The sequence below is a fragment of the Oncorhynchus mykiss genome, chromosome 9, assembly GCF_057628025.1.
Source record: "Oncorhynchus mykiss isolate SJ-2025 chromosome 9, ASM5762802v1, whole genome shotgun sequence".
Lineage (NCBI taxonomy): Eukaryota > Metazoa > Chordata > Actinopteri > Salmoniformes > Salmonidae > Oncorhynchus > Oncorhynchus mykiss.
In genome coordinates, this window is record NC_143030.1 from 69,969,510 (window position 1) to 69,997,398 (window position 27,889).

General features: G+C 48.1%; 1 protein-coding gene and 1 long non-coding RNA gene across 3 annotated transcripts in view; both read right to left on the reverse strand.

The window, feature by feature from the left end:
- Positions 1 to 27,889, reverse strand: part of LOC110532677 (retinoic acid receptor gamma-A) — a 97,696-nt gene that overhangs the window by 27,893 nt on the left and 41,914 nt on the right. Inside the window, exon 1 of one of the 2 annotated variants that reach the window (XM_036988696.2) lies at positions 19,362 to 20,302. The exons of the other annotated variant lie outside the window; for it this stretch is intronic. Within the exon in view, the coding sequence (XP_036844591.1) occupies positions 19,362 to 19,506 (145 nt within the window). The 5' untranslated portion in view covers positions 19,507 to 20,302. Of the gene's footprint in view, positions 1 to 19,361; positions 20,303 to 27,889 lie in introns of those variants that run through there. 2 annotated transcript variants of the gene reach the window in all.
- LOC149981318 (uncharacterized) lies at positions 9,112 to 9,398 on the reverse strand. The gene is made up of 2 exons (XR_016483405.1): positions 9,275 to 9,398; positions 9,112 to 9,241 (listed from the first exon to the last, which is right to left on the reverse strand). It is a non-coding gene; the product is annotated as an uncharacterized LOC149981318 (long non-coding RNA).

The window sequence follows — 27,889 nt, forward strand, 5'->3', positions numbered from 1 at the left end:
AATTGCAATAGCACTCCCTTTTTGTCATTTCCCGACATCCTCAAGACATGGACAGACGTCCAATTTCAAAGTCAGTCTTGAGCAATCTGCCTGAAACAAGCACAATGCCAACAGGGATGGGTGGCAGCAAGACACACTTCCTTTGTGCCCACCAACCAACCAGTGAAAGCACTCTGTTTGTGAAAGCATTTTGAGGACCACAATAGAAATAAGTCCTTGACATGTCATAGCACTGCAAACCATTCCAACCAAGCTCTTTGAAAGCCCTTATCTTCCTTCCACTGTCATGAGTCATGGACCGAATTTTAACCCTATTCCCCCTATTCCCGATATAGGGCACCACTATCACAAAAGTAGTGCACTATGTAGGGAATAGGTTGCTATTTGGGAAACAGTTGTTTAACTTGGGAGGGTTAGGGGTAGTTGACTAACTTGAGGTTGAGGTTAGAGTTAGTTGTGTATCTTGAGGTTGGGGTTATTGTTAGTTGTGTAACTTGAGGTTACACAAGTAGGTAGCTAGCTAGCTAGCTTTGAAGCCATGGATTCAAATCAAATCAAATGATATTAGTCACAGGTGTAGACCTTACAGTGAAATGCTTACTTACGAGACCCTAACCAACAATGCAGTACAAAAAATAATAAGAAATAAAAGTAACAATTAATGAAAGAGCAGCAATAAAATAACAATAGTGAGACTATATACAGGGGGGTACCGGAACAGAGTCGATGTGCAGGGGCGCCGGTTAGTCGAGGTAATTGAGGTAACATGTACATGTCGGTAGAATTATTAAAGTGACTATGCATAGATGATAACAACAGAGAGCAGCAGCGGTGTAAAAAAAGGGGGGTGGAATGCAAATGGTCTGGGTAGCAATTTCATTAGATTTTCAGGAGTTCTATGACTTGGGGGTAGGGTTAGGGTTAGGGTTAGGGTTGGGGGTAGCTGTTTAGAAGCCTCTTGGACCTAGACTTGGCGCTCTGGTACAGCTTGCCGTGCGGTAGCAGAGAGAACAGTCTATGACTAAGGTGGCTGGGGTCTTTGACAATTTTTAGAGCCTTCCTCTGACACCGCCTGGTATAGAGGTCCTGGGTGGCAGGAAGCTTTGCCCCAGTGTTGAACTGGGCCGTACGCACTACCCTCTGTAGTGCCTTGCGGTCAGCAGCCGAGTAGTTGCCCTACCAGGCAGTAATGCAACCAGTCAGAATGCTCTTGACGGTGCAGCTGTATAACTTTTTGAGGATCTGAGGACCCATTCCAAATCTTTTCAGTCTCCTGGGGGGAATAGGTTTTGTCATGCCCTCCTCACGACTATCTTGGTGTGCTTGGACCATGCTAGTTTGTTGGTGATGTGGACACCAAGGAACTTGAAGCTCCCAACCACTACAACCCCGTCGATGAGAATGGGGGCGTACTTGGTCCTCCTTTTCCTGTAGTCCACAATCATCTCCTTTGTCTTGATAACATTGAGGGAGAGGCTGTTGTCCTGGCACTACACGGCCAGTTCTCTGACCTCCTCCCTTTTGGCTGTCTTGTCATTGTCGGTGATCAGGCCTACCATGTTGTGTCATTGGCAAACTTAATGATGGTGTTGGAGTCGTACCTCGCCGTGCAGTCATGAGTGAAAAGGTAGTACAGGAGGGGACTGAGCATGCACCCCTGAGGGGCCCCTGTGTTGAGGATCAGTGTGATGGATGTGTTGTTTCCTACCATTACCACCTGAGGGCGACCTGTCAGGAAGTCCAGGATCCAGTTGCAGAGGGGGGTGTTTAGTCCCATGGTCCTTAGCTTATTGATGAGCTTTGAGGGTACTATGGTGTTGAACGCTGAGCTGTAGTCAATGAATAGCATTCTCACATAGGTGTTCCTTTTGTCCAGGTGGGAAAGGAAAGTGTGGAGTGCATAAGAGATTGCATCATCTGTAAATCTGTTAGGGCGGTATGCAAATTGGAGGGGGTCTATAGTTTCTGGGATAATGGTGTTGATGTGAGCCATGACCAGCCTTTCAAAGCACTTCATGGCTACAGATGTGAGTGCTACGGGTCGGTAGTCATTTAGGCAGGCTACCTGTTTTTGTGCACAGGGACTATGGGGGTCTGCTTAAAACATGTTATTACAGACTCGGACAAGGAGAGTTTGAAAATGTCAGTGAATACAATTTCCAGTTGGTCAGCGCATGCTTGCAGACACGTCCTGGTAATCTGCCCTGCGGTCTTGTGAATGTTGACCTGTTTTAAAGGTCTTACTCACATCGGCTGCAGAGAGAGTGATCACACAGTCTTCTGGAACAGCTGGTGCTCTCATGCATGTTTCAGTGTTATTTGCCTCAAAGTGAGCATAGAAGTAGCTTAGCTCATCTGGTAGGCTTGTGTCACTGGGAAGCTCTTGGCTGTGCTTCCCTTTGTAGTCTGTAATGGTTTGCAAGCCCTGCCACATCTGACGAGGGTCAGAGCTAGTGTAGTATACTTTGATCTTAGTTCTGTATTGACGTTTTGCCTGTTTGATGGTTTGTCGGAGAGCATAGCGGGATTTATTAAAAGCTTCCAGGTTAGAGTCCCTCTCCTTGAAAGTGGCAGTTCTAGCCTTTAGCTCATGGCTTCTGGCTGGGGCATGTACGTACGGCCACTGTGGGGATGACGTCATCAATGCACTTATTGATGAAACCAATGACTGATGTGGTGTACTGCTCAATGCCATTGGAGGAATCCCAGAACATATTGTGCACCTTCCATTGAATAGCTAAGTATACACCCAGCTATTGATTGATGTTTTCCTTTTGCAAACAGGGCAGAGGAAAGCAACATTCACTTCCACAAATGCTGTTTACATTGATATCCATACTTAATGAAGCACTTAAGGGACCTTAATGGACCTCATGGGCACCCTTAACTATTTCACTTAATTTAAGATTCAACTTAAAATGTTTTCCGCAACTGACAGTTAAGGGAACTTTAAGGGAATAGATGAGGTGGAAATTGACTTAAGATGTTTTATGCAACCGGGACCGGAACCCCAATAAGTTGAATCAGGTATATTTGCTGTGCCTTGCTAGAGGAGGGGTGATAGAAGCATGCTGATATGCCCATAAACAAAACAGTCCTTTCTCGCTCCATCTGCAAACACAACAGGTTACTTTTCTTGCCTCTTTCATAATCTCCTGCAAAGCAACAATTTATTCTATCAGCTCCAGGAGTTTTGAATTTAGGATCAAGTGTCTCGTTGAATTTTCAGAAGGCTTGCTCCTCACACAGTCTTGTGGACTTGCCAGAATCATTGAATAACTACACCAATGCTTCTCTGTTTTTATGCTCATTGGATGAGGTTGCCACGTTTCTGCTCTTCTCAAGCACAATGCTAAAGTTGGTTTTCCTTGGGAAGAGGTTGTCGTTGGCAATGTTGACGTGCAGCTATTGTTACTGCTAGCTGGTGGCTGTCTCTCACCTTGTCTTTATCCTCAAATAGTTTGTATGCTTCTTTGGGAGCGCTGATCAGATAAACTTTTAAGTTGGGAGTTTTTTTCCCCCTTTGATCTCTGTACCACACACTACACTCTTAGACAAAAAAAGGTTCCTCTGGAACCTTAAATGGTTCTTCAATTGTTCCCATAGGAAAACCCTTTGAAAAACCCATTTTGATTGCAGGTAAAACCCTTTTGGGTTCCCTGTAGAACACTTTCTACAGAGGGTTCTACACAGAACCCAAAAGGATTCAACCTGGATCCCAAACGGGTACTCCTATGGGGACAGCTGAAGAACCCTTTTGCAACCCTTTTTTCTAAGAATGTTCTGACACTCCAATACATTTACTTTTGTCTCTCAGCAATGTAATCAAAATAATCCCATGCAGGGCTTTTCCGTTTTTCGACCAACCACTGGTTTTGGGTTTGCTGCTGCCATTGATCACGCTCCGTGCTTGCCCTTGGGATTTCTTCCCTGTTACCGTGCATTTCCACTGGTGATAGCTAGTAGCCTAATAGCACAAGCTAGCCCTATTTGTATTACCATCTCCTGGCAGAATGTTCCTGCCAGATTCAGAAGTTTGAAAACCCCATTAGAAGAAAATGCCTGAAAACCCCATTCGATTTTTGCCCAAAATGTTTTTGTGTAGTTACATTTTTCATTTACTATAATAACCTTGGTGTGCGACAAAGACATGTAGAGGCCTTGGTATACTTCTATTAGACATATACTAGGTCAGTGCAGGAATAGTAGACAAACATTTGATAGAAAGTACAGGCTAAAAATAACACACATCCCAGATCCAATGCTGGCTGTAAGTTATGTAAGACTTGTCTGGTTGGCTGAATGTGGTGGTTGGACCTGGGTGCAAATGAGAAGATGTAAATCTACCTGTGTGTGTGTGTGTGTGTGTGTGTGTGTGTGTGTGTGTGTGTGTGTGTGTGTGTGTGTGTGTGTGTGTGTGTGTGTGTGTGTGTGTGTGTGTGTGTGTGTGTGCGTGTGTGGGTGCGTGCGTGCGTTGATGTGTGTGTGTGTGTGTACGTCCGAGTGTGTGTGTGTAAGACCTCGCTAGTGTCTGTGTGCCCATAATCCAAATCCCTAGCGCTGGGACTGCTATGTCAGATCCACAGCCAGCCAGAGAGGGTTAGGGTTAGGCAGGACTTCCCAGGCTAGATTCCACAGTCCCTTGCTGGAATCCAGCTCTGTGCTGTCATGACAGCTTATAGCCCGTCTGTCTACAAGCAGTGTCACACTGTAAAGTGTTAATACAACAGATCGGCCTGTCAGTCTAATCACCATAACCTGTATGGGCCCCAGTCACCTCACATGCACTGACTAGCCTTGTCTTCTTAGGGCTCAGACACAATAGAGTTTGTTGGTGTTTGTTGGCTACTTAGCACGCATAAAAATAGTCTGTCCTCGGTTGCAACACTCCCTACCGAGTTCCAAACTGCCTCTGGAAGCAACGTCAGCACAATAGTTGTTCGTCGGGATATTCATGAAATGGGTTTCCATGGCCGAGCAGCCGCATACAACCCCATCGAACACCCTTGGGGTGAATTGAGGCAGGCCTAATTTCCCAACATCAGTGCCCAACCTCACTAATGCTCTTATGGCTGAATGGAAGCAAATCCCTGCAGCAATGTTACAACATCTAGTGGAAAGCCTTCCCAGACGAGTGGAGGCTGTTATAGCAGCAAAGGGGGGACCAACTCCATATTAATGCCCATGCCCGTTCATCCACATGTCCACATACTTTTGGTCATGTAGGGGTGGCAGGTAGCTGAGTGGTTAGAGTGTTGGGCCAGTAACTGAAAGGTTGCTAAATCGAATCCCCGAGCTGACAAGGTAAAAATCGGTCATTCTGCCCCTGAACAAGGCAGTTAACCCACTGTTCCTAGGCCGTCATTGTAAATAACAATTTGCTCTTAACTGACTTTCCTAGTTAAATACAGGTTTAAAAATAAATGTATTATAAGTTAAATTGATGTGCTGGAAAGTAATAGAAATAAGTTGAGAAAAAAAGTAACTAAAATAAATGAGTTTTAATCTCTTATGAATCAATTTGGTTCCCCTGTCTTGAATGTAGAAGTTATATTTTGCAATCCCCCAAAATAAATGTGATCTCTTTAAGGAGATGTTGAGTCAGTGAATCAGGTTGTCTCCATGGTAACTAGAGACTCTTTCTGTCTTACATGTCTTCAAACTACCGTAAAACCCTTAAGCATGCCCTTACCTAAGGAAAACGTTTGAGAGGCCCTAAACGTTTGAGAGATCCTGGATCAGCCAACCAAGATGGCATAGCAGTTGGAAGTGTGTGTTTGTTTTTGTCTTATCCCGTTTAAATAGCAGGACTTTATATCTACAAACTAAATATACTTTCCTGCAACCCGTCTCACCCAATGTGGTATGGATTCCTAATTTCTGAAACTTCCATCAGGAGCTAGCCAGCTAACTAGCTACTAGTCTTTGTTAGCAATGGCTAGCGGTCTTCAGCTTTTTCTCAGTCAGCATCCAGCATTAGTTCAGACAATACCTGCCAGTCTGCACAGAGCGATATCAACCCAAAGCATATCGGACTGCTTCTCTCTACCACATCACCGGATTCCTGCCGCTCTGGATCATTACACGGGATCATCGCAGCTAGCTAGCTGCAAATGAGTGGCTACTGTTAGCTAACGCTTCTGTCCCGAAGCAAGCACCAGCTAGCCTCGAGCTAAGCCCATATACCAGCTAATTCTAGGGCAACAATACCTCTTTTGCCAGTTGACCTGGACCCTTTATTGTCGAAACGGAGCCCCGCCAATCCATCACGACTGGACTGCCGTCGTGATCGTCCAATGTAGTCTCAACAGTCTATTCTGTTACGATGTCGCCGAAGAACAATCTACTAGACCCAGCCTGCTAGCTTTTCTGAACTCTGTGTCCTCTGCTCGCCTAGCGTAGTAGTGACTACCGAACGGCACCCTGACTTACCTACTCACCTATTGCTGCTCTTTTGACCCTATGATCACTCGGCTACACTGATGATGCCCCCTGGACTGTTTCAATAACACAGTACTTCATTTTGTTTACCTGTCGGCCCCAGCCTCGAACTCAGGTCCTGTATGTACCTAACTGACTCGCTCTGCCCATTCATCGCCATTTAACCGTTTTGTCTTAGCTCTCCTGATCAACACCTGTGATGGTATTATGACTCTCTCTAAGGTCTGCTCTCTCTGCCTTGTCTACTGCTGTCTTGGCTAGTTCTTATTGTTTTATTTCACTATAGAGCCCACAGTCCCACTCAACATGCCTTAGATATCTCTTTGTCCCACCCCACACACATGCTAAGACCGCACCTGGCTTAACTGGTGCCTCCATAGATGAAACCTCTTGCATCATCACTCAACACCTAGGTTTAACTCCACTGTACTCACATCCTACCATACCCTTGTCTGTACATTATGCCCTGAATCTATTCTACCACGCCCAGAAATCTGCTCCTTTTATTCTCTGTTCCCAACACACTAGACGACCAGTTCTTATAGCCTTTAGCCGTACCCTTATCATACTCCTCCTCTGATCCTCTGGTGATGTAGAGGTTAACCCAGGTCCTGTATCCCACAGTTCCACTCGTTTTCCCCAGGCGCTATCATTTGTTGAATTCTCTAACCGTAAAAGCCTTGGTTTCATGCATGTTAACATCATAAGCCTCCTCCCTAAGTTTTATTCACTGCTTTAGCACACTCCACCAACCCTGATGTCCTAGCTGTGTCTGAAACCTGGTTTAGGATGGCCACCAAAAATTCTGAAATTTCCATCCCCAACTACAACATTTTCCACCAAGATAGCACTTCCAAAGGGGTGGAGTTGCAATCTACTGCAGAGATAGTCTGCAGAGTTCTGTCATGCTATCCAGGTCAGTGCCCAAACAATACGAGCTTCTACTTTAAAAAATCCACCTTTCCAGAAATAAGTCTCTCACTGTTGCCGCTTGTTATAGACCCCCCTCAGCCCTAAGTTGTGCCCTGTGAATTAATTGCCCTCCATTTATCTTCAGAGTTCGTACTGTTAGGTGACATAAACTGGGATATGCTTAACACCCCAGCCGTCCTACAATCTAAGCCATATCTCACACAAATCTCACACAAATTATCAAGGAACCTACCAGGTACAACCCTAAATCCGTAAAAATGGGCACCCTCATAGATATCATCCTGACTAACCTGCCCTCTAAATACACCTCTGCTGTCTTCAACCAGGATCTCAGAGATCACTGCCTCATTGCCTGCGGCTGTAATGGGTCCACGGTCAAACGACCACCCCTCATCACTGTCAAAAGCTCCCTAAAACACTTCAGCGAACGAGCAGGCCTTTCTAATGGACCTGGCCCGGGTATCATGGAAGGATATTGAACTCATTCTGTCAGTAGAGGATGCCTGCTTATTCTTTTTTTATTATTTTTATTTTACACCCTTTTTCTCCCCAATTCCGTAGTATCCAATTGTTAGTAGTTACTGTCTTGTCTCATCGCTACAACTCCCGTACGGACTCGGGAGAGACGAAGGTCGAGAGCCATGCATCCTCCGAAACACAACCCAAACAAGCCGCACTGCTTCTTAACACAGCGCATCCAACCCAGAAGCCAGCCGCACCAATGTGTCGGAGGAAACACCGTACACCTAGTGACCTGGTCAGCGTGCACTGCACCCGGCCCGCCACAGGAGTCACTATTGCACGATGAGACAATGATATCCCTACCGACCAAACCCTCCCTAACCCGGACGACGCTAGGCCAATTGTGCGTCGCCCCATGGACCTCCCGGTTGCGGCCGGCTGCGACAGAGCCTGGGCTCGAACCCAGAGTCTCTGATGGCACAGCTAGCACTGTGATACCTTGGTGTCTGGTTAGACTGTAAACTCTCCTTCCAGAATCACATTAAGCATCTCCAATCCAAAATTACATCTAGAATCGGCTTCCTATTTCGCAACTGACCATCCGACCGATCCTTGACTTCGGCGATGTCATTTACAAAATAGCCTCCAAAACTCTACTCAGTAAATTGAATGTAGTCTATCCCATTGCCATCTATTTTGCCCCATATACTACCCACCACTGCGACCTGTAAGCTCTCGTTGGCAGGCCCTCGCTTCATATTCGTCGCCAAACCCACTGGCTCCAGGTCATCCAAAAGTATTTGCTTGGTAAAGCCCTGCCTTAGCTCAGCTCACTGGTCACCATAGCAGCACCCACCTGTAGCACGCACTCCAGCAGGTATATTTCACTGTCATCCCCAAAGCCAATTCCTCCTTTGGCCGCCTTTCCTTCCAGTTCTTTGCTTCCAATGACTGGAACGAATTGCAAAAATCACTGAAGCTGGAGACTCCTATCTCCCTCACTAACTTTAAGCATCAGCTGTCAGAGTAGCTTACCGATCATTGCACCTGTACACAGCCCATCTGTAAATAGCTCACCCAACTACCTCATCCCCATATTGTTATTTATTTTTCTGCTCCGTTGCACCCCAGTATCTCAACTTGCACGTTCATCTTCTGCACACCTATCACTCCAAAGTTAATGCTAAATCGTAATTATTTTGCCACTATTGGCCTATTTATGCCTTACCTCCCAAATCTTACTACATTTGCACATGTATTTAGATTGTATTTAGATTTTTCTATTGTGTTATTGACTGTACGTTTGTTTATTCCATGTGTAACTCTGTGTTGTTTGTGTTGCATTGCTTTGCTTATCTTGGCCAGGTCGCAGTTGTAAATGAGAACTTGTTCTCAACTGGCCTACCTTGTTAAATAAAGGTGTTCTCAACTAGCCTACCTGGTTAAATAAAGGTGAAATAAAATACAAAAATAAATACAACACCCTTAAACAATTCCCTTAGGTAAGGGGACATTATTCCTTAAGGTAAATCCTTAAGATGTTTAGATGCAACCGGGCTTTGATGATTAGTTGACAAGTTGAATCAGGTTTGCTTGCCCGAGGCTACAATAGAAATGTGTACTGTTGGGGTGTGTACTGTTGGGGTACTCGAGGAACGGAGTTGGGAACCACTGGCCTACTGTACAGTATCATGGCATTAGGCTTATGGGCATCTGCAATGCACCCCTTGACACTGTGCATCTGAAGCCGAGAATAGCTTAATTCACACACTGTTTACATATTGTTGGGCTATATGTTCTCAATTTAAAAACCATACCAGTAGACAATGTACTGTATATGAGACTTATCATTACACTACATTTTGTACATGCCTTGTGCTGACATTAAATTGTTTAGTGCAAATCCAATCCTTGTAATCTAGGCAGTGAAATGTCTGGAAGCAGGAAATCCTTAGCTTAAAACATACACACAACCCCTACTACCAATTTCAATGACAGATACTTTTCTCCCAGAAAATCTGAGTGGCACTTTGAGGTGGTACTGTGATAATGAAGATGGTTTGCCTAGGACTAATACAACAATGACTTTGTCTATGCTAAATGCGTTAAAATTGTAAAAGAAAGAATAGGTAGGCCATAAGAAATACATTTTATTCAATGGGGCAACGCAACGAAGAGATAACACACAAAATACTTTTCATTTCACCCAGGCATAATATAGCCTATTATTAAAGTACAGAACGTTTACAATATCATAAACACTACTATTTTCCATGTTCCAAATTGCATTTATATATATTTACTGTGTACATAAATATAAATTACAATGAAACTGTGTTTCTGTTTAATTAATCAGCAGTTATTTGTCTAACTGATGGATGTCTCCTTTCATATCTGGAAAAGGACTAAGTAGTAGAAGGAGAAACGGATGCTGCTGCCGCAGCAGTGGGAATCCACAGTGGGAATCCACAGTGGGAATCCACAGTGGGAATCCAGTCGACATGGTGTCTTTATAGAGGTCAGCTGGTGAACCTACAGCAGTACATAAACAAATCAAAAGCCCGCCTGATGTCACAGTATCACTTCTTCAGGTCACCTGTACCATCAGGGCTCTTAATTGTTAAGTGTCAAATAAAGACTAAATATATTGTTGGGCTGGAACAACCAATAGTCAACACAGCAGGTTGTCCTATCCCATTGAGGCCTTTGTCCTATGCTGTAATGTCCATCCATTTTTCCTCTTATGAATAAAGTTCTCAACAAACTAGCATTGGTTCAGTGCCAATGGAGCTTTTTGGGACAAAAATGTCCTTCACACCCCTTGACCTTTTCCACATTTTGTTGTGTTACAGCCTGAATTTAAACCGGATTACATTGAGATTTGTGTCACTAGTTTACACGGAATATCCCATAATGCAAAGTGGAATTATGTTTTTAGAAATTCTTACAAATAAATTAAAAATGAAAAGCTGAAATGTACAATTGGAGTCTCCCCTTTTTCGTAGGACAAAATTAGATGGTTTTATTCCAAGACAAGGCTGTTTTTTAAAATCGGTTTTTATTTATCTGTGTCAGCAAAGTAGGCCTAGTCTAGCCCGTGACTTGTCATGTGAAAAAATATTTTTGATATGTCTCCAGTCATATAAATTGTAGTAGAATTGCATGACATGTGTTTATCAATGACCACATTTTTCCTGTGCAAAGAAAAATTAAATGATGACTATCCAGTCAGCTTATCACATTAGGAATAGTAGGCTTACATTAATCTGAAAATGTGATGATAGATACTTGCAATGCTTTATTACAAAGGTGTATTTCCCTAAAACGTGAAACTCACGCGCTGCCGCCTATGAGGGAGAGGAGACGCTAGACTACAAGCTATTTAGCTAGCTATGGTTGGCTAACTTGGTCTTATTGTCAACACCTAGTTGGCATAACATAAAACAGCTAAACTAAACTAAACTCGAAATCGATAAGACTTACCAGTGATGAAATGATCGGAGCAGACCCTGTACTGACAGCTGTCTGGGTTCAGGTCTTCACGGGCAAAAATATTTTTTTGCTTTCTGATAGTTTTGAGTCTGTATCCTTGGTGTTTCATGATTGCGGGGAATCTGTAAAAAAATGATTATAATAATAATAATTCCCTTTGTCTTTTCTGCCTGGTAAGAGCAGCCAAATACTGCCAAGAAATAGACCATGGTGATGAATCAACTACTTTAAGGCACTGTTGTCATGCAGCTTGGGGTAGTTTGTCAGAAGGATTGATGCGGTGGTCTTCCAACATGGCCGCCAGGAGGCATCATACGTCACCTGGCAACCGTCTATATCAGCGTGGTACAATTCAATGTCTGTAGTTCATTCTAACATGTTCTATTTGAGCTGCTTTTCAAAGCAAAAGTTGAATTGAAAACATTATTGGCATTGTTGAAATCGATTTTCATAAGGGCAAGCTAGGACTGATGGTTTGGTTAGCTAAACTTGCAAGTCTGTTTGATTGGTTACCAAGATATTTCTGCCTGCAAATGAACACATTTCTAGTGGATAAATTATATCCATGGTGTGAAAGGGATAATGAGCTCAGGGCTCTGTGCGTTCTCGGGAAAATAATGCAACTCTGTGGAAGGTTGTTTGACTCTGCTAGCGCGTCATGGAACACACCTTCCATGTCTTTCATTATTTTACATAGAACACATATAGGGCCTTCATTGGTTATCCCTTACATATTCTGAGAACATACAGTGCCTTCAGAAAGTATTCACACCCCTTGACCTTTTCCACATTTTGTTGTGTTACAGCCTGAATTTAAACCGGATTACATTGAGATTTGTGTCACTAGTTTACACGGAATATCCCATAATGCAAAGTGGAATTATGTTTTTAGAAATTCTTACAAATAAATTAAAAATGAAAAGCTGAAATGTCTTGAGTCAATTTAAATTACACTTTGGATGGTGTATCAATACACCCAGTCACTACAAAGATACAGGCATCACTTCCTAACTCAGTTGCTGGAGAGGAAGGAAACCGCTCAGGGATTTCACCATGAGGCCAATGGTCACTTAAAAATAGTTCCAGAGTTAATTGGCTGTGATAGGAGAAAACTGAGAATGGATCATTGTAGTTACTCCACAATATTAACCTAAATGACAGACTGAAAATAAGGACGCCTGTACAGAATAAAACCATTTCAAAACATGCATCCTGTTTGCAATAAAGTAAAACTGCAAAAAATGTGGCAAGGAAATGAACTGCATGTCCTGAATACAGAGTGTTACGTTTGGAGCAAATCCAACACAACACACCACTGAGTACCACTCTTCATATTTTCAAGCATGGAGGTGGCTGCATCATGTTGTGGCTATGCTTGCCATCGGCAAGGACTAGGGAGTTTTTTTAAGGTACATTGGAAAAGAATAGAGCTAAGCACAGGCAAAATCCTAGAGGAAAACCTGGTTCAGTCTGCTTTCCAACAGACAATTGGATACAAAAATCACATTTCAGCAGGACAAAAACCTGAAACACAAGGCCAAATGTACACTGGAGTTGCTTGCCAAGATGATGTTGAATGTTCCTGAGTGGCCTAGTTACAGTTTTGACTTAAATCGTCTTGAAGATCCATAGCAAGACTTGAAAACGGATATCTAGCAGTGATCAACAACCAACTTGACAGACCTCAAGAATTTTAAATAGAATCATTTGCAAATATTGTACAGTCTAGGTCTGCAAAGCTCTTAGAGACTTACCCAGAAAGACTCACAACTATATTCCCTGCCAAAGATGATTCTAGTGACTCAGGGGGTTGAATACTGATGTAATCAAGATACAGTATATGTGTTTTTTCTTTCACTTTGACATTACAGTGTTTTTTATATAAATCAATGGATTTTTAAAAACAATTAAATATATTTTAACCCCACCTTGTAACTGTCACGTCCTGACCATAGAAGGCCTTTATTTTCTATGGTGCAGTAGGTCAGGGCGTGACTGGGGGGTGCTCTAGTTTATTATTTCTATGTGTAGTCTAGTTTTTGTATTTCTATGTTGGCCTGGTATGGTTCCCAATCAGAGGCAGTTGTCTATCGTTGTCTCTGATTGGGGATAATATTTAGGCAGCCTTTTCCCACCTGTTGTTTGTGGGGTAGTTTGTCAGAAGAATTGATGCGGTGGTCTTCCAACATGGCCGGCAGGAGGCATCATACGTCACCTGGCAACCGTCTATATCAGCATGGTACAATTCAATGTCTGTAGTTCATTCTAACATGTTCTATTTGAGCTGCTTTTCAAAGCAAAAGTTGAATTGAAAACATTATTGGCATTGTTGAAATCGATTTACATAAGGGCAAGCTAGGACTGATGGTTTGGTTAGCTAAACTTGCGAGTCTGTTTGATTGGTCCCCTCCTGTACTCCCTGTTCACCCACGACTCTGTGGCCAAGCACAACTCCATCATTAAGTTGGCTGACGACACAACAGTGGTAGGCCTGATGAGACAGCCTACAAGGAGGAGATCAGAGACCTGCCAGGACAACAACCTCTTCCTGAATGTGAGCAAAACAAAGGAACTGATCGTGGACTACAGGAAAAGGAGGGCCAAACAGGACCCCATTAACATCAATGGGTCTGTAGTAGAGCAGGTCAAGAGTTTCAAGTTCCTTGTTGTCCACATCACCAATGAACTATCATGGTCCAAACACACCAAGACAGTCATGAAGAGGGCATAACAACACATTTTCCCCCTCAGGAGACTGAAAAGATTTGTCATTGGTCTCCAGATCCTCAAAAAGTTATACAGCTGCACCACCGACCGACCGTAAGGCAATACAGAGGGTAGTGCTTATGGCCCAGTACATCACTGGGTTCCAAGTCTAGGTCCAAAAGGCTCCTTAACAGCTTCTACCCTCAAGCCGTAAGACTACTGAACAATTCATCAAATGGCCACCCAAACTATTTACATTGACACCCCACCCCCTTTGTTTTTACACTGCTGATACTCGCTGTTTATTATTGATGCGTGGTCACTTTACCCCTACCTACAAATTAACTAGACTAACCTGTACCACTCCACATTGACTCAGTACCAGTACCCCTGTATATAGCCTTGTTATTGTTATTTTATTGTTTTACTTTTTCTTTCATTTTTTACTTTAGTTTATTTGGTAAACATTTTCTCGGCACTATTTCTTGAACTGCATTGTTGGTTGATGGCTTGTAAAGTAAGCATTTCACCTGTTGTATTCAGCGCTCATGACAAATAACATTGGATTTGATTTGATTTGACACACTACACACACTCACCATCGCTCCTAACCATCCCTCCTAACCAACCAACCAACCCACTATCTATTCACAGTCCTGCCCCCTCAGGCATTCTAATATTTTAATTGAATCTTTTGTAATTATAATGAAATAACTGCAGAGTTCCATTAGGAAGAGATAATGATCTGTAGTTCCATTAGTAGAGAGAATGATCTGAGCTGCTCGGTGTGACAGTGGTCACAGGAACCACTTAGTAGTCTGTGGTCGCCGTCCCAAATGGCACCCTATTTCCTATATAACCCCTATGGGCCCTGGTCAAAAGTAGTGCACTATACAGGAAATAGGGTGCCATTTGGGACGTAATTGTCTTGCCCTCCAAGCCAGAATGATATAGCGCCTGTTTCAATTAGCTCATCAATTCACATTGAACAGCACATTAAGGGAAAACAAAGAGGTGTGTGTGTGTTTGTGTGTGTGTGTGTGTGTGTGTGTGTGTGTGTGTGTGTGTGTGTGTGTGTGTGTGTGTGTGTGTGTGTGTGTGTGTGTGTGTGTGTCTGTGTGTGTGTGTGTGTGCGTGTGTGCGTGCGTGCGTGTGTGTGTGTGTGTGTGTTTTGATTAATAAAGTGTTATCTGTTATTACCACATAACATGATTGTGAATATATTGACATTAAGGGGGATATCAAAGTCAAAACAATCCAAATAGGCCAAGGTACAGTTAGACAGTAAACATGACTCTGTTGGTTACTATAATACATCAAATATATTAGCAATAAGGCACGAGGACGTGTGGTATACGGCCAATATACCACGGCTAAGGGCTGTTCTTACACACGATGCAACACAGAGTGCCTGGACACAGCCCTTAGACGTGGAATATTGGCCACCCCCGAGGTGCCTTATTGCTATTATAAACTGGTTACCAACATAATTAGAGCAGTAAAAATAAATGTTTTATCATACCCATGGTATACGGTCTGATATACCATGGCTGTCAGCCAATCAGCATTCGGTGCTCAAACCACCCAGTTTATAACTCCCGAGTGGCGCAGCGGTCTAAGGCACTGCATCTCAGTGCAAGAGGTGTCTCTACAGTCCCTGGTTTGATTTCAGGCTATATCACATCCGGCCGTGATTGGGAGTCCCATAGGGCAGTGCACAGTTGGCCCCGAGTCATCCGGGCTTGGCCGGCATTGTAAATTAGAATTTGTTCTTAACTGACTTGCATAGTAAAATAAAGATTAAATTACTACTTTTTTTATAATTAAAAAATATGACCCCTTTTCTAATACTACAGTATGAGATGATAAAGCTACTGCATGAGAAGATTAACATGACAACTAAAGCAAAAGGCAGGAAATCTTTTTTACATCATCATTTGGCATCTGGTACACATTTTGCTATCATTGACGTATGAATAAACTATTATCGTATGACTAAATCATTATCCTTTTCCTGACCATAAATTAGAGATCAATTGCGTTATCCTTCCAAGCACAGTAACATAGCAAGTGAAGAAACAGCTCATCAAACTTTCTTCATATCATCAAATGTCATCTAGTATGACAGTTGAGTAATTTCTAGCTTATTGGCAAATGTCTAAATCATTTTACCATTTTCCTTTCCATGCAGCCCTGATGTATTAGTTCCAGCTACATAACATCAGACATTTAAACAGCAGTCAGCTACACAATAACAGCCATTTAAGAGGCTCTTCTCTCCTCCTTCTCAAAAGGCAGACAAGGACACCACACATGTTGTGGATCTGACATTGGCCAGCCCACAGCCTCTCTGTAACCTCTGACATTGGACAGAAAAGCAGCAGTCTCCAACCACCAGACAGAAAACAGAAAAGCTGATCATGACCACACACTAAAACTCCCTTTGATTCAAAACAGATTGAGACAAAAAGCAATGACATTGAGAAAACCCAGGAAATTCAAAACCTAACCCACTGATTTCCAGATTTGCTTCTGAGTAAAAATTGTTTTTAAAGCATGACATATGTATGTCAGAATTGTAATAAAATCACAAAAAATAACTCCACAACGAATCCCCATGTTGGTAATGTTTAGATTGCATATAGATAACAATTGCATATAGTTGTGGGGGGCTGTTTAAAAATCTTTGATAAAAATATGTTAAAATCTTTATTTTCTCTGATTTTAGAGTCCTCCCTCAAACAGAAATTAACTCACAGAATATCTAGGCCAAATTTAAGGAATGGTGTCACACTTTAAGCAGCTGACTGGGACTCAAGACTCAAGAAGTCCTGATTGTTGTTAATGCTATGAGAGCAGAGCTGAGCAGAGGAGCTATCCTAGCTGAGTGTCTTTACTTTGCATGCTGGTAGTTCCCTGGTTCACCTGTGTTCCAAATGGCACCCTATTCCCTATATAGTGCACTACTTTTGATCATGGCACATAGGCCATAGCCTTAGGGCTCTGGCCAAAAGTGGTGCACTATTTAGGGAATAGGGTGCCATTTAAGACACAGATCACTGTGCTCTGCAGCTGGCCAGGCCTAATGAGAGATCAGACTCAAACATCAATTCATCTGCCTCATTGTAGAGGACAATGAGGGCCAACTGGTTCAGTAAGGAGAGATATTATGGCCGCTCCTCGTGTGGGATGGGGTCACCTTATTTACTAAGACTAAACATAGAAAGACTAAAACAGTACACAGCACACACATACACAGAAGCACAGATGCGCACACACACACTAGCACAGAAGTACACACACACACACTAACACAGGTGCACACACAGACACACACTAGCACAGAAGTACACACACACACTAGCACAGCAACACCAACTGACTGATCGTTCGTTCTCTTTGATTTCCTGTTACAAAGAACAAAAATACAATAACTTTGGGACCTGATTGGCTACGTTTTAAATGGTTGTGTGGGTCGGTGAGAGCGGTGAGGTCTCTGACTAAATAAACAAATATTTTGATATTATCAGAGCTCCTTGGCTGGCTGTAGGAGAGAGGAGAGGAAAAAAGAGCAGAAAGGTGAGAAGAGAAGAGGAGAGGAAAGGAGAGAAGAGGAGAGGAGAAGAAAGGAGAGAAGAAAAGAGAAGAGGAGGGGAGAGAAGAGTAGAGGAGAGGAGTTGAAAGGAGAGACGAGAAGAGAAGAGAAGAGAAGAGAAGAGGAGAGGAGAGGAGAGGAGAGGAGAGGAGAGAGCAGAAGAATGGAGAACAGGAAAGAAAGAAGAAAGCAAAGCAGAAGAGGAGAGGCTGGTCTGCATGAAGTCCCCCTCGGCCTCCCTTGTCCTGACAGGGCATCTGTCTTCATTAAAGAGAGCCCAGTGTGTATGACAGCCACTGAAACGCTGGTGTCTTCACGAGTAATGAAGACAGATGACTGCCCCCAAGATCCAGTAAAAAGGAACAAAAAAGCAGAAGGTTGAACAAATAAAATCTGAAAAACAACCCTCAGTGTGAACACAACACAGCGTCTGGGTTACAAAAGGACTTTAAAAAACGAAATAGGAACACATGAACAGAAGCAAGCAAACGTGTTGTTTGTGTGCAACAACTAAACTAGCTAGATTGTTCGTAGTTTGATGGTGTGTTGTGTATTTCTTCTTGCTTGTATCATTTCTGGCTTGCTCCCTAGAAGAGAACCACACACCCCCACTCCTTCTTTCTCCCAGCCACACAGGCCCCCTGGACGCCTATGGAAATTGACCCAAGTTTTGTCTATCTGAGACAGGCCTGTTGTTAGAGCCAGAGTAGTGTCTGAAGTCTGGAAAGGAGGGAGCGAGGGAGCAAAAATGTGAACACTGACACAGAAAAAGAGAGAGAAAAGAAATCTGGCAAGACCCTTTGGCTCTTCTGAAGCCTAGCAACATTCCAAGTTACTAATTTATTCATAAATGTATCCATTCAATAATTCATCTACTGATTAATTTATAGCTATTTAGCTTGAGAGAAAAATCCTTAGACACAAACATAAACACCAACAATACCTCCAACTAAAAACACAGGGAGCACAGAAATGTTTTTAGAAAACCGCTTTTTATGTCTACCTTATTTAAAAAAAGATTCAAAACCCATTGTAGTCTCCACATGGAAAGCACTAGTAGCTGTCACAGAGGCGATTGTGAAGGGAACAAGACCAATGTAATGTGGATGGCTGACATTTTGTCAAAAGTGTCAGGTTTCTCCCTCTCTCTCTTCCTCTCAATATTTCATCTGTACTTTCTTACTCTTTTCTGTTTTGTATACAGAACCTAACCTACCCCACAAGGTCAAAACTCAGGTGGTTGGCATTGTCACAGTGAAACCTGAACCTGTGGATTAGCATTGCCACAGTAAAACCTGAACCTGTGGGTTAGCATTGTCACAGTCAAACCTGAACCTGTGGGTTAGCATTGTCACAGTGAAACCTGAACCTGTGGGTTAGCATTGCCACAGTGAAACCTGAACCTGTGGGTTAGCATTGTCACAGTCAAACCTGAACCTGTGAGTTAGCATTGCCACAGTGAAACCTGAACCTGTGGGTTAGCATTACCACAGTGAAACCTGAACCTGTGGGTTAGCATTGCCACAGAGAAACCTGAATCTGTGGGTTAGCATTGTCACAGTCAAACCTGAACATGTGGGTTAGCATTGCAGCCACTCAGAAATCAAACAAACACACACACAGAGGCTGGCATATTATATTGTAGCATTAGCTAGATGTCCCTGGGTAGCTAGTGCAGCTGTCCCAACAGGCTCCAGTACCAGGACATGCAAACAGGATGCCATTGACTTACATTGAACGCTGGCACTGCCGGTCCAAGCGAAGGGGTCCAGCCCTGCGAAGAAGGGGCTCGCCTTCCGCAGCATGCACGCACCCCGGCTGGTGACATCATATAGCTGGCGTGGGCCCATCCCCAGAGCTTCCATACAGTCAAACATGGTGGTGGAGCTTTCAACCTCCTTTTACTGTACCCCCTCCCTAGTCCCTACCTCCTGAGAACACACAGGTTAAACCTGCTGCTGTACCCCCCCCTTCCTTGTTCCTGGAGTAGTTAGGTCACCTTACCGTAGTACAACAACAACAACAACAACAACAACAACAGTAGCAGCAGTGAAGGTCCCGGTTCAAACCCTTGTGTTGATGTGTTGCTGCTACCTTCTCCTTCCTTCCTTCCTTCCTTCCTTCTCTCTCTCTCTCTCTCTCTCTCTCTCTCTCTCTCTCTCTCTCCCCCTCTCTCTCTCTGCCGTTTGATCTATCCTTTCCTGCAGGCACTACAGTTTCTATACCTTCTTTCCCTTCCCCTCAGCTGGAATGCAGGGCTGGTTCCTGCCTGGCTGTATCTGTAGCTGAATGTGCTGTTCTGAGTTCAGTGTTGCTTTATCGTCTCCCCATGCCCTAGGGCGAGCTGCTCCCTGTCTGCTGTAACAGACCTAAATAACAGCTCCCTCTCTCTCTCTCTCTCTCTCTCTCTCTCTCTCTCTCTCTCTCTCTCTCTCTCTCTCTCTGTCTCTCTCACTCTTTCAGCTCTCTTTCTTTCACTGCTGCATCCCAGACACATAGGCACAGCGGAGCGAACCAACTGCCTCAGACTGAGAGAGGGGGGGCGGAGAGAGAGAGAGAGGGAGAGAGAGAGAGGGGACCCAGAGGGAGGGGGTGGAGAGAGATTGAGAGAGAGGAGGAGGGAGGGGAAGAGGAGGAGAAGTGGCCAGAGCCCCGTGCTGCTAGGCGGGGACTGATTTGTTAGAGGACAAAACTTTATTCCATTCTTCTCTCTCCTCTCCTCTCTTTTTGTCCCAGCTTTCTTTTGTTTTTCATATTTCAGCCCGAATGCAAACAAACACAACCCCTCCCCTCCTCTGCCCTATTCAGATCCCTCTTGGTTCTCTCGATTTGTCTTTACACTGCACCTCCCCCATTACCCCTGCAGTAAATATGAGCCCCCTCCTCCCCCCTCCCTCCCTTAGCCCCGTCTCTAATCATAACCATATTAAAGTCAGGCCAGGCAGAGAAAAAGGCAGCCACAGAGACAGAAAGAGAGAGAGGGAGAGAGAGATTTTGTTTTATTGGCCCAATAGTTACATCATTAAAATAACAAACTTTACTTTATTTTAACAGACCTAGAAAGTTAGAACCAAGCCCCCCTCGTTGTCCACAGTACATAGAACCCCCCTGACGCCCACACCCATACAAAGTTCCCCAGACAACTCAACAGCCCCCCATATACATGCTAAAGTGTGAGCTGAGCTCACACCAGCCCCAGCAGTACAGCTCTGGGGTCTGTACACTCCGCCCCCTGTATCCCAACATGTAGTTTACTAGGCAGCCCCTTCCCCTGTTGGCTATGCTATACCTAGGCCCTCCAACATATAGGTCCACAGTCAGCCCCAACCCTCTAGAGTCAGCCCCAACCCTCCAGTCAGCCCCTTCCCCTGTTGGCTATGCTATACCTAGGCACTCCAACATATAGGTCCACAGTCAGCCCCAACCCTCCAGTCAGCCCCTTCCCCTGTTGGCTATGCTATACCTAGGCCCTCCAACATATAGGTCCACAGTCAGCCCCAACCCTCTAGAGTCAGCCCCAACCCTACAGTCAGCCCCTTCCCCTGTTGGCTATGCTATACCTAGGCCCTCCAACATATAGGTCCACAGTCAGCCCCAACCCTCTAGAGTCAGCCCCAACCCTACAGTCAGCCCCAACCCTCTAGAGTCAGCCCAAACCCTCCAGTCAGTCCAAACCCTCTAGAGTCAGCCCCAACCCTCCAGTCAGCCCCTTCCGCTGTTGGCTATGCTATACCTAGGACCTCCAACATATAGGTCCACAGTCAGCCCCAACCCTCTAGAGTCAGCCCCAACCCTACAGTCAGCCCCAACCCTCTAGAGTCAGCCCAAACCCTCCAGTCAGTCCAAACCCTCTAGAGTCAGCCCCAACCCTCTAGAGTCAGCCCCAACCCTACAGTCAGCCCCTTCCCCTGTTGGCTATGCTATACCTAGGCCCTCCAACATATAGGTCCACAGTCAGCCCCAACCCTCTAGAGTCAGCCCCAACCCTACAGTCAGCCCCAACCCTCTAGAGTCAGCCCAAACCCTCCAGTCAGTCCAAACCCTCTAGAGTCAGCCCCAACCCTCCAGTCAGCCCCTTCCGCTGTTGGCTATGCTATACCTAGGACCTCCAACATATAGGTCCACAGTCAGCCCCAACCCTCTAGAGTCAGCCCCAACCCTCCAGTCAGCCCCTTCCCCTGTTGGCTATGCTATACCTAGGCCCTCCAACATATAGGTCCACAGTCAGCCCCATCCCTCTAGAGTCAGCCCCAACCCTCCAGTCAGCCCCTTCCCCTGTTGGCTATGCTATACCTAGGCCCTCCAACATATAGGTCCACAGTCAGCCCCAACCCTCTAGAGTCAGCCCCAACCCGACAGTCAGCCCCTTCCCCTGTTGGCTATGCTATACCTAGGCCCTCCAACATATAGGTCCACAGTCAGCCCCAACCCTCCAGTCAGCCCCTTCCCCTGTTGGCTATGCTATACCTAGGCCCTCCAACATATAGGTCCACAGTCAGCCCCAACCCTCTAGAGTCAGCCCCAACCCTACAGTCAGCCCCTTCCCCTGTTGGCTATGCTATACCTAGGCACTCCAACATATAGGTCCACAGTCAGCCCCAACCATCTAGAGTCAGCCCCAACCCTACAGTCAGCCCCAACCCTCTAGAGTCAGCCCAAACCCTCCAGTCAGCCCAAACCCTCTAGAGTCAGCCCCAACCCTCCAGTCAGCCCCTTCCCCTGTTGGCTATGCTATACCTAGGACCTCCAACATATAGGTCCACAGTCAGCCCCAACCCTCTAGAGTCAGCCCCAACCCTCCAGTCAGCCCCTTCCCCTGTTGGCTATGCTATACCTAGGCACTCCAACATATAGGTCCACAGTCAGCCCCAACCATCTAGAGTCAGCCCCAACCCTACAGTCAGCCCCAACCCTCTAGAGTCAGCCCAAACCCTCCAGTCAGCCCAAACCCTCTAGAGTCAGCCCCAACCCTCCAGTCAGCCCCTTCCCCTGTTGGCTATGCTATACCTAGGCCCTCAAACATATAGGTCCACAGTCAGCCCCAGCCCTCTAGAGTCAGCCCCAACCCGACAGTCAGACCCAACCCTCCAGAGTCAGCCCCAACCCGACAGTCAGCCCAAACTCTCCAGTCAGCCCCAACTCTCCAGTCAGCCCCCACCCTACAGTCAGCCCAAACCCTCCAGAGTCAGCCCCAACCCTCCAGTCAACCCAAACCCTCCAGAGTCAGCCCCAACCCTACAGTCAGCCCAAACCCTCCAGAGTCAGCCCACACCCTACAGTCAGCCCCAACCCTCCAGTCAACCCAAACCCTCCAGAGTCAGCCCCAACCCTACAGTCAGCCAAAACCCTCCAGAGTCAGCCCAAACCCTCCAGTCAGCCCAAACCCTCCAGAGTCAGCCCCAACCCTACAGTCAGCCCAAACCCTCCAGAGTCAGCCCACACCCTACAGTCAGCCCCAACCCTCTAGAGTCAGCCCCAACCCTACAGTCAGCCCAAACCCTCCAGAGTCAGCCCAAACCCGACAGTCAGCCCCAACCCGACAGTCAGCCCCAACCCTCTAGAGTCAGCCCCAACACGACAGTCAGCCCCAACCCTACAGTCAGCCCAAACCCTCCAGAGTCAGCCCCAACCCGACAGTCAGCCCCAACCCTCCAGAGTCAGCCCCCACCCTACAGTCAGCCCCAACCCGGCAGTCAGCCCCAACTCTCCAGTCAGCCCCAACCCGACAGTCAGCCCCAACCCTACAGTCAGCCCAAACCCTCCAGAGTCAGCCCCAACCTGACAGTCAGCCCCAACCCTCCAGAGTCAGCCCCCACCCTACAGTCAGCCCCAACCCGAAAGGTCAGCCCCAACTCTCCAGTCAGCCCCAACTCTCCAGTCAGCCACACCCTCCAGAGTCAGCCCAACCCTCCAGTCAGCCCAAACCCTCCAGTCAGCCCCAACCCTCCAGTCAGCCCCAACCCTCCAGTCAGCCCCAACCCTACAGTCAGCCCCCACCCTCCAGTTATCCCCCACCCTACAGTCAGCCCCAACCCTACAGTCAGCCCAAACCCTCCAGAGTCAGCCCACACCCTACAGTCAGCCCCAACCCTCTAGAGTCAGCCCCAACCCTACAGTCAGCCCAAACCCTCCAGAGTCAGCCCAAACCCTACAGTCAGCCCAAACCCTCCAGAGTCAGCCCCAACCTGACAGTCAGCCCCAACCCTCCAGAGTCAGCCCCCACCCTACAGTCAGCCCCAACCCGAAAGGTCAGCCCCAACTCTCCAGTCAGCCCCAACCCTCCAGCCCCAACCCTCCAGTCAGCCCCACCCTCCAGAGTCAGCCCAACCCTCCAGTCAGCCCAAACCCTCCAGTCAGCCCCAACCCTCCAGTCAGCCCCAACCCTCCAGTCAGCCCCAACCCTACAGTCAGCCCCCACCCTCCAGTTATCCCCCACCCTACAGTCAGCCCCAACCCTACAGTCAGCCCAAACCCTCCAGAGTCAGCCCACACCCTACAGTCAGCCCCAACCCTCTAGAGTCAGCCCCAACCCTACAGTCAGCCCAAACCCTCCAGAGTCAGCCCAAACCCGACAGTCAGCCCCAACCCGACAGTCAGCCCCAACCCTCTAGAGTCAGCCCCAACACGACAGTCAGCCTCAACCCTACAGTCAGCCCAAACCCTCCAGAGTCAGCCCCAACCCGACAGTCAGCCCCAACCCTCCAGAGTCAGCCCCCACCCTACAGTCAGCCCCAACCCGACAGTCAGCCCCAACTCTCCAGTCAGCCCCAACCCGACAGTCAGCCCCAACCCTACAGTCAGCCCAAACCCTCCAGAGTCAGCCCCAACCTGACAGTCAGCCCCAACCCTCCAGAGTCAGCCCCCACCCTACAGTCAGCCCCAACCCGAAAGGTCAGCCCCAACTCTCCAGTCAGCCCCAACCCTCCAGCCCCAACCCTCCAGTCAGCCCCACCCTCCAGAGTCAGCCCAACCCTCCAGTCAGCCCAAACCCGACAGTCAGCCCCAACTCTCCAGTCAGCCCCAACCCGACAGTCAGCCTCAACCCTACAGTCAGCCCAAACCCTCCAGAGTCAGCCCCAACCTGACAGTCAGCCCCAACCCTCCAGAGTCAGCCCCCACCCTACAGTCAGCCCCAACCCGAAAGGTCAGCCCCAACTCTCCAGTCAGCCCCAACCCTCCAGCCCCAACCCTCCAGTCAGCCCCACCCTCCAGAGTCAGCCCAACCCTCCAGTCAGCCCAAACCCTCCAGTCAGCCCCAACCCTCCAGTCAGCCCCAACCCTCCCGTCAGCCCCAACCCTACAGTCAGCCCCCACCCTCCAGTTATCCCCCACCCTACAGTCAGCTCCAATCCTCCAGTCAGCCACCACTTCAGTCAGCCACCACCCTCCAGTCGGCCCCAACCCACCAGTCAGCCACCACCCTACAGTCAGCCCCAACCCTACAGTCAGCCCCAACCCTACAGTCAGCCCCAACCCTACAGTCAGCCACCACCCTACAGTCAGCCCCAACCCTACAGTCAGCCACCACCCTCCAGTCAGCCCCAACCCTACAGTCAGCCCCCACCCTCCAGTCAGCCCAAACCCTCCAGTCAGCCCCAACCCTCAAGTCAGCCCCCAACCCTCCAGTCAGCCCCAACCCTCCAGTCAGCCCCTACCCTACAGTCAGCCCCAACCCTCAAGTCAGCCCCCACCCTACAGTCAGCCCCAACCCTACAGTCAGCCCCCACCCTCCAGTCAGCCCAAACCCTCCAGTCAGCCCCAACCCTACAGTCAGCCCCAACCCTCCAGTCAGCCCCTACCCTACAGTCAGCCCCAACCCTCCAGTCAGCCCCACCCTCCAGAGTCAGCCCCAACCCTCCAGTCAGCCCCAACCCTCCACTCAGCCCCAACACTACAGTCAGCCCCAACCCTCCAGTCAGCCCCAACCCTCCAGTCAGCCCCAACCCTACAGTCAGCCCCCACCCTCCAGTTATCCCCCACCCTACAGTCAGCTCCAATCCTCCAGTCAGCCACCACTCCAGTCAGACACCACCCTACAGTCGGCCCCAACCCACCAGTCAGCCACCACCCTAAAGTCAGCCACCACCCTACAGTCAGCCCCAACCCTACAGTCAGTTCCAACCCTACATTCAGCCCCAACCCTACTGTCAGCCACCACCCTACAGTGAGCCCCAACCCTACAGTCAGCCACCACCCTCCAGTCAGCCCGAACCCTCCAGTCAGCCCCAACCCTACAGTCAGCCCCCACCCTCCAGTTATCCCCCACCCTACAGTCAGCCCCCACCCTCCAGTTATCCCCCACCTTCCAGTCAGCCCCAACCCTTCAGTCAGTCCTAACCCTCCAGTCAGCCCCAACCCTAGAGTCAGCCCCAACCCTACAGTCAGCCCCAACCCTACAGTTATCCCCAACCCTTCAGTCAGCCCCAACCCTCCAGTCAGCCCCCACCCTACAGTCCGCCCCCACCCTACAGTCAGCCCCCACCCTACAGTCAGCCCCAACCCTACAGTCAGCCCCAAACCTACATTCAGCCCCAACCCTACAGTCAGCCCCCACCCTACAGTCAGCCCCAACCCGAAAGGTCAGCCCCAACTCTCCAGTCAGCCCCAACCCTCCAGTCAGCCCCACCCTCCAGAGTCAGCCCAACCCTCCAGTCAGCCCAAACCCTCCAGTCAGCCCCAACCCTCCAGTCAGCCCCAACCCTCCCGTCAGCCCCAACCCTACAGTCAGCCCCCACCCTCCAGTTATCCCCCACCCTACAGTCAGCTCCAATCCTCCAGTCAGCCACCACTTCAGTCAGCCACCACCCTCCAGTCGGCCCCAACCCACCAGTCAGCCACCACCCTACAGTCAGCCCCAACCCTACAGTCAGCCCCAACCCTACAGTCAGCCCCAACCCTACAGTCAGCCACCACCCTACAGTCAGCCCCAACCCTACAGTCAGCCACCACCCTCCAGTCAGCCCCAACCCTACAGTCAGCCCCCACCCTCCAGTCAGCCCAAACCCTCCAGTCAGCCCCAACCCTCAAGTCAGCCCCCAACCCTCCAGTCAGCCCCAACCCTCCAGTCAGCCCCTACCCTACAGTCAGCCCCAACCCTCAAGTCAGCCCCCACCCTACAGTCAGCCCCAACCCTACAGTCAGCCCCCACCCTCCAGTCAGCCCAAACCCTCCAGTCAGCCCCAACCCTACAGTCAGCCCCAACCCTCCAGTCAGCCCCTACCCTACAGTCAGCCCCAACCCTCCAGTCAGCCCCACCCTCCAGAGTCAGCCCCAACCCTCCAGTCAGCCCCAACCCTCCACTCAGCCCCAACACTACAGTCAGCCCCAACCCTCCAGTCAGCCCCAACCCTCCAGTCAGCCCCAACCCTACAGTCAGCCCCCACCCTCCAGTTATCCCCCACCCTACAGTCAGCTCCAATCCTCCAGTCAGCCACCACTCCAGTCAGACACCACCCTACAGTCGGCCCCAACCCACCAGTCAGCCACCACCCTAAAGTCAGCCACCACCCTACAGTCAGCCCCAACCCTACAGTCAGTTCCAACCCTACATTCAGCCCCAACCCTACTGTCAGCCACCACCCTACAGTGAGCCCCAACCCTACAGTCAGCCACCACCCTCCAGTCAGCCCGAACCCTCCAGTCAGCCCCAACCCTACAGTCAGCCCCCACCCTCCAGTTATCCCCCACCCTACAGTCAGCCCCCACCCTCCAGTTATCCCCCACCTTCCAGTCAGCCCCAACCCTTCAGTCAGTCCTAACCCTCCAGTCAGCCCCAACCCTAGAGTCAGCCCCAACCCTACAGTCAGCCCCAACCCTACAGTTATCCCCAACCCTTCAGTCAGCCCCAACCCTCCAGTCAGCCCCCACCCTACAGTCCGCCCCCACCCTACAGTCAGCCCCCACCCTACAGTCAGCCCCAACCCTACAGTCAGCCCCAAACCTACATTCAGCCCCAACCCTACAGTCAGCCCCCACCCTACAGTCAGCCCCAACCCGAAAGGTCAGCCCCAACTCTCCAGTCAGCCCCAACCCTCCAGTCAGCCCCACCCTCCAGAGTCAGCCCAACCCTCCAGTCAGCCCCAACCCTCCAGTCAGCCCCCACCCTACAGTCCGCCCCCACCCTACAGTCAGCCCCCACCCTACAGTCAGCCCCAACCCTACAGTCAGCCCCAAACCTACATTCAGCCCCAACCCTACAGTCAGCCACCACCCTACAGTGAGCCCCAACCCTACAGTCAGCCACCACCCTCCAGTCAGCCC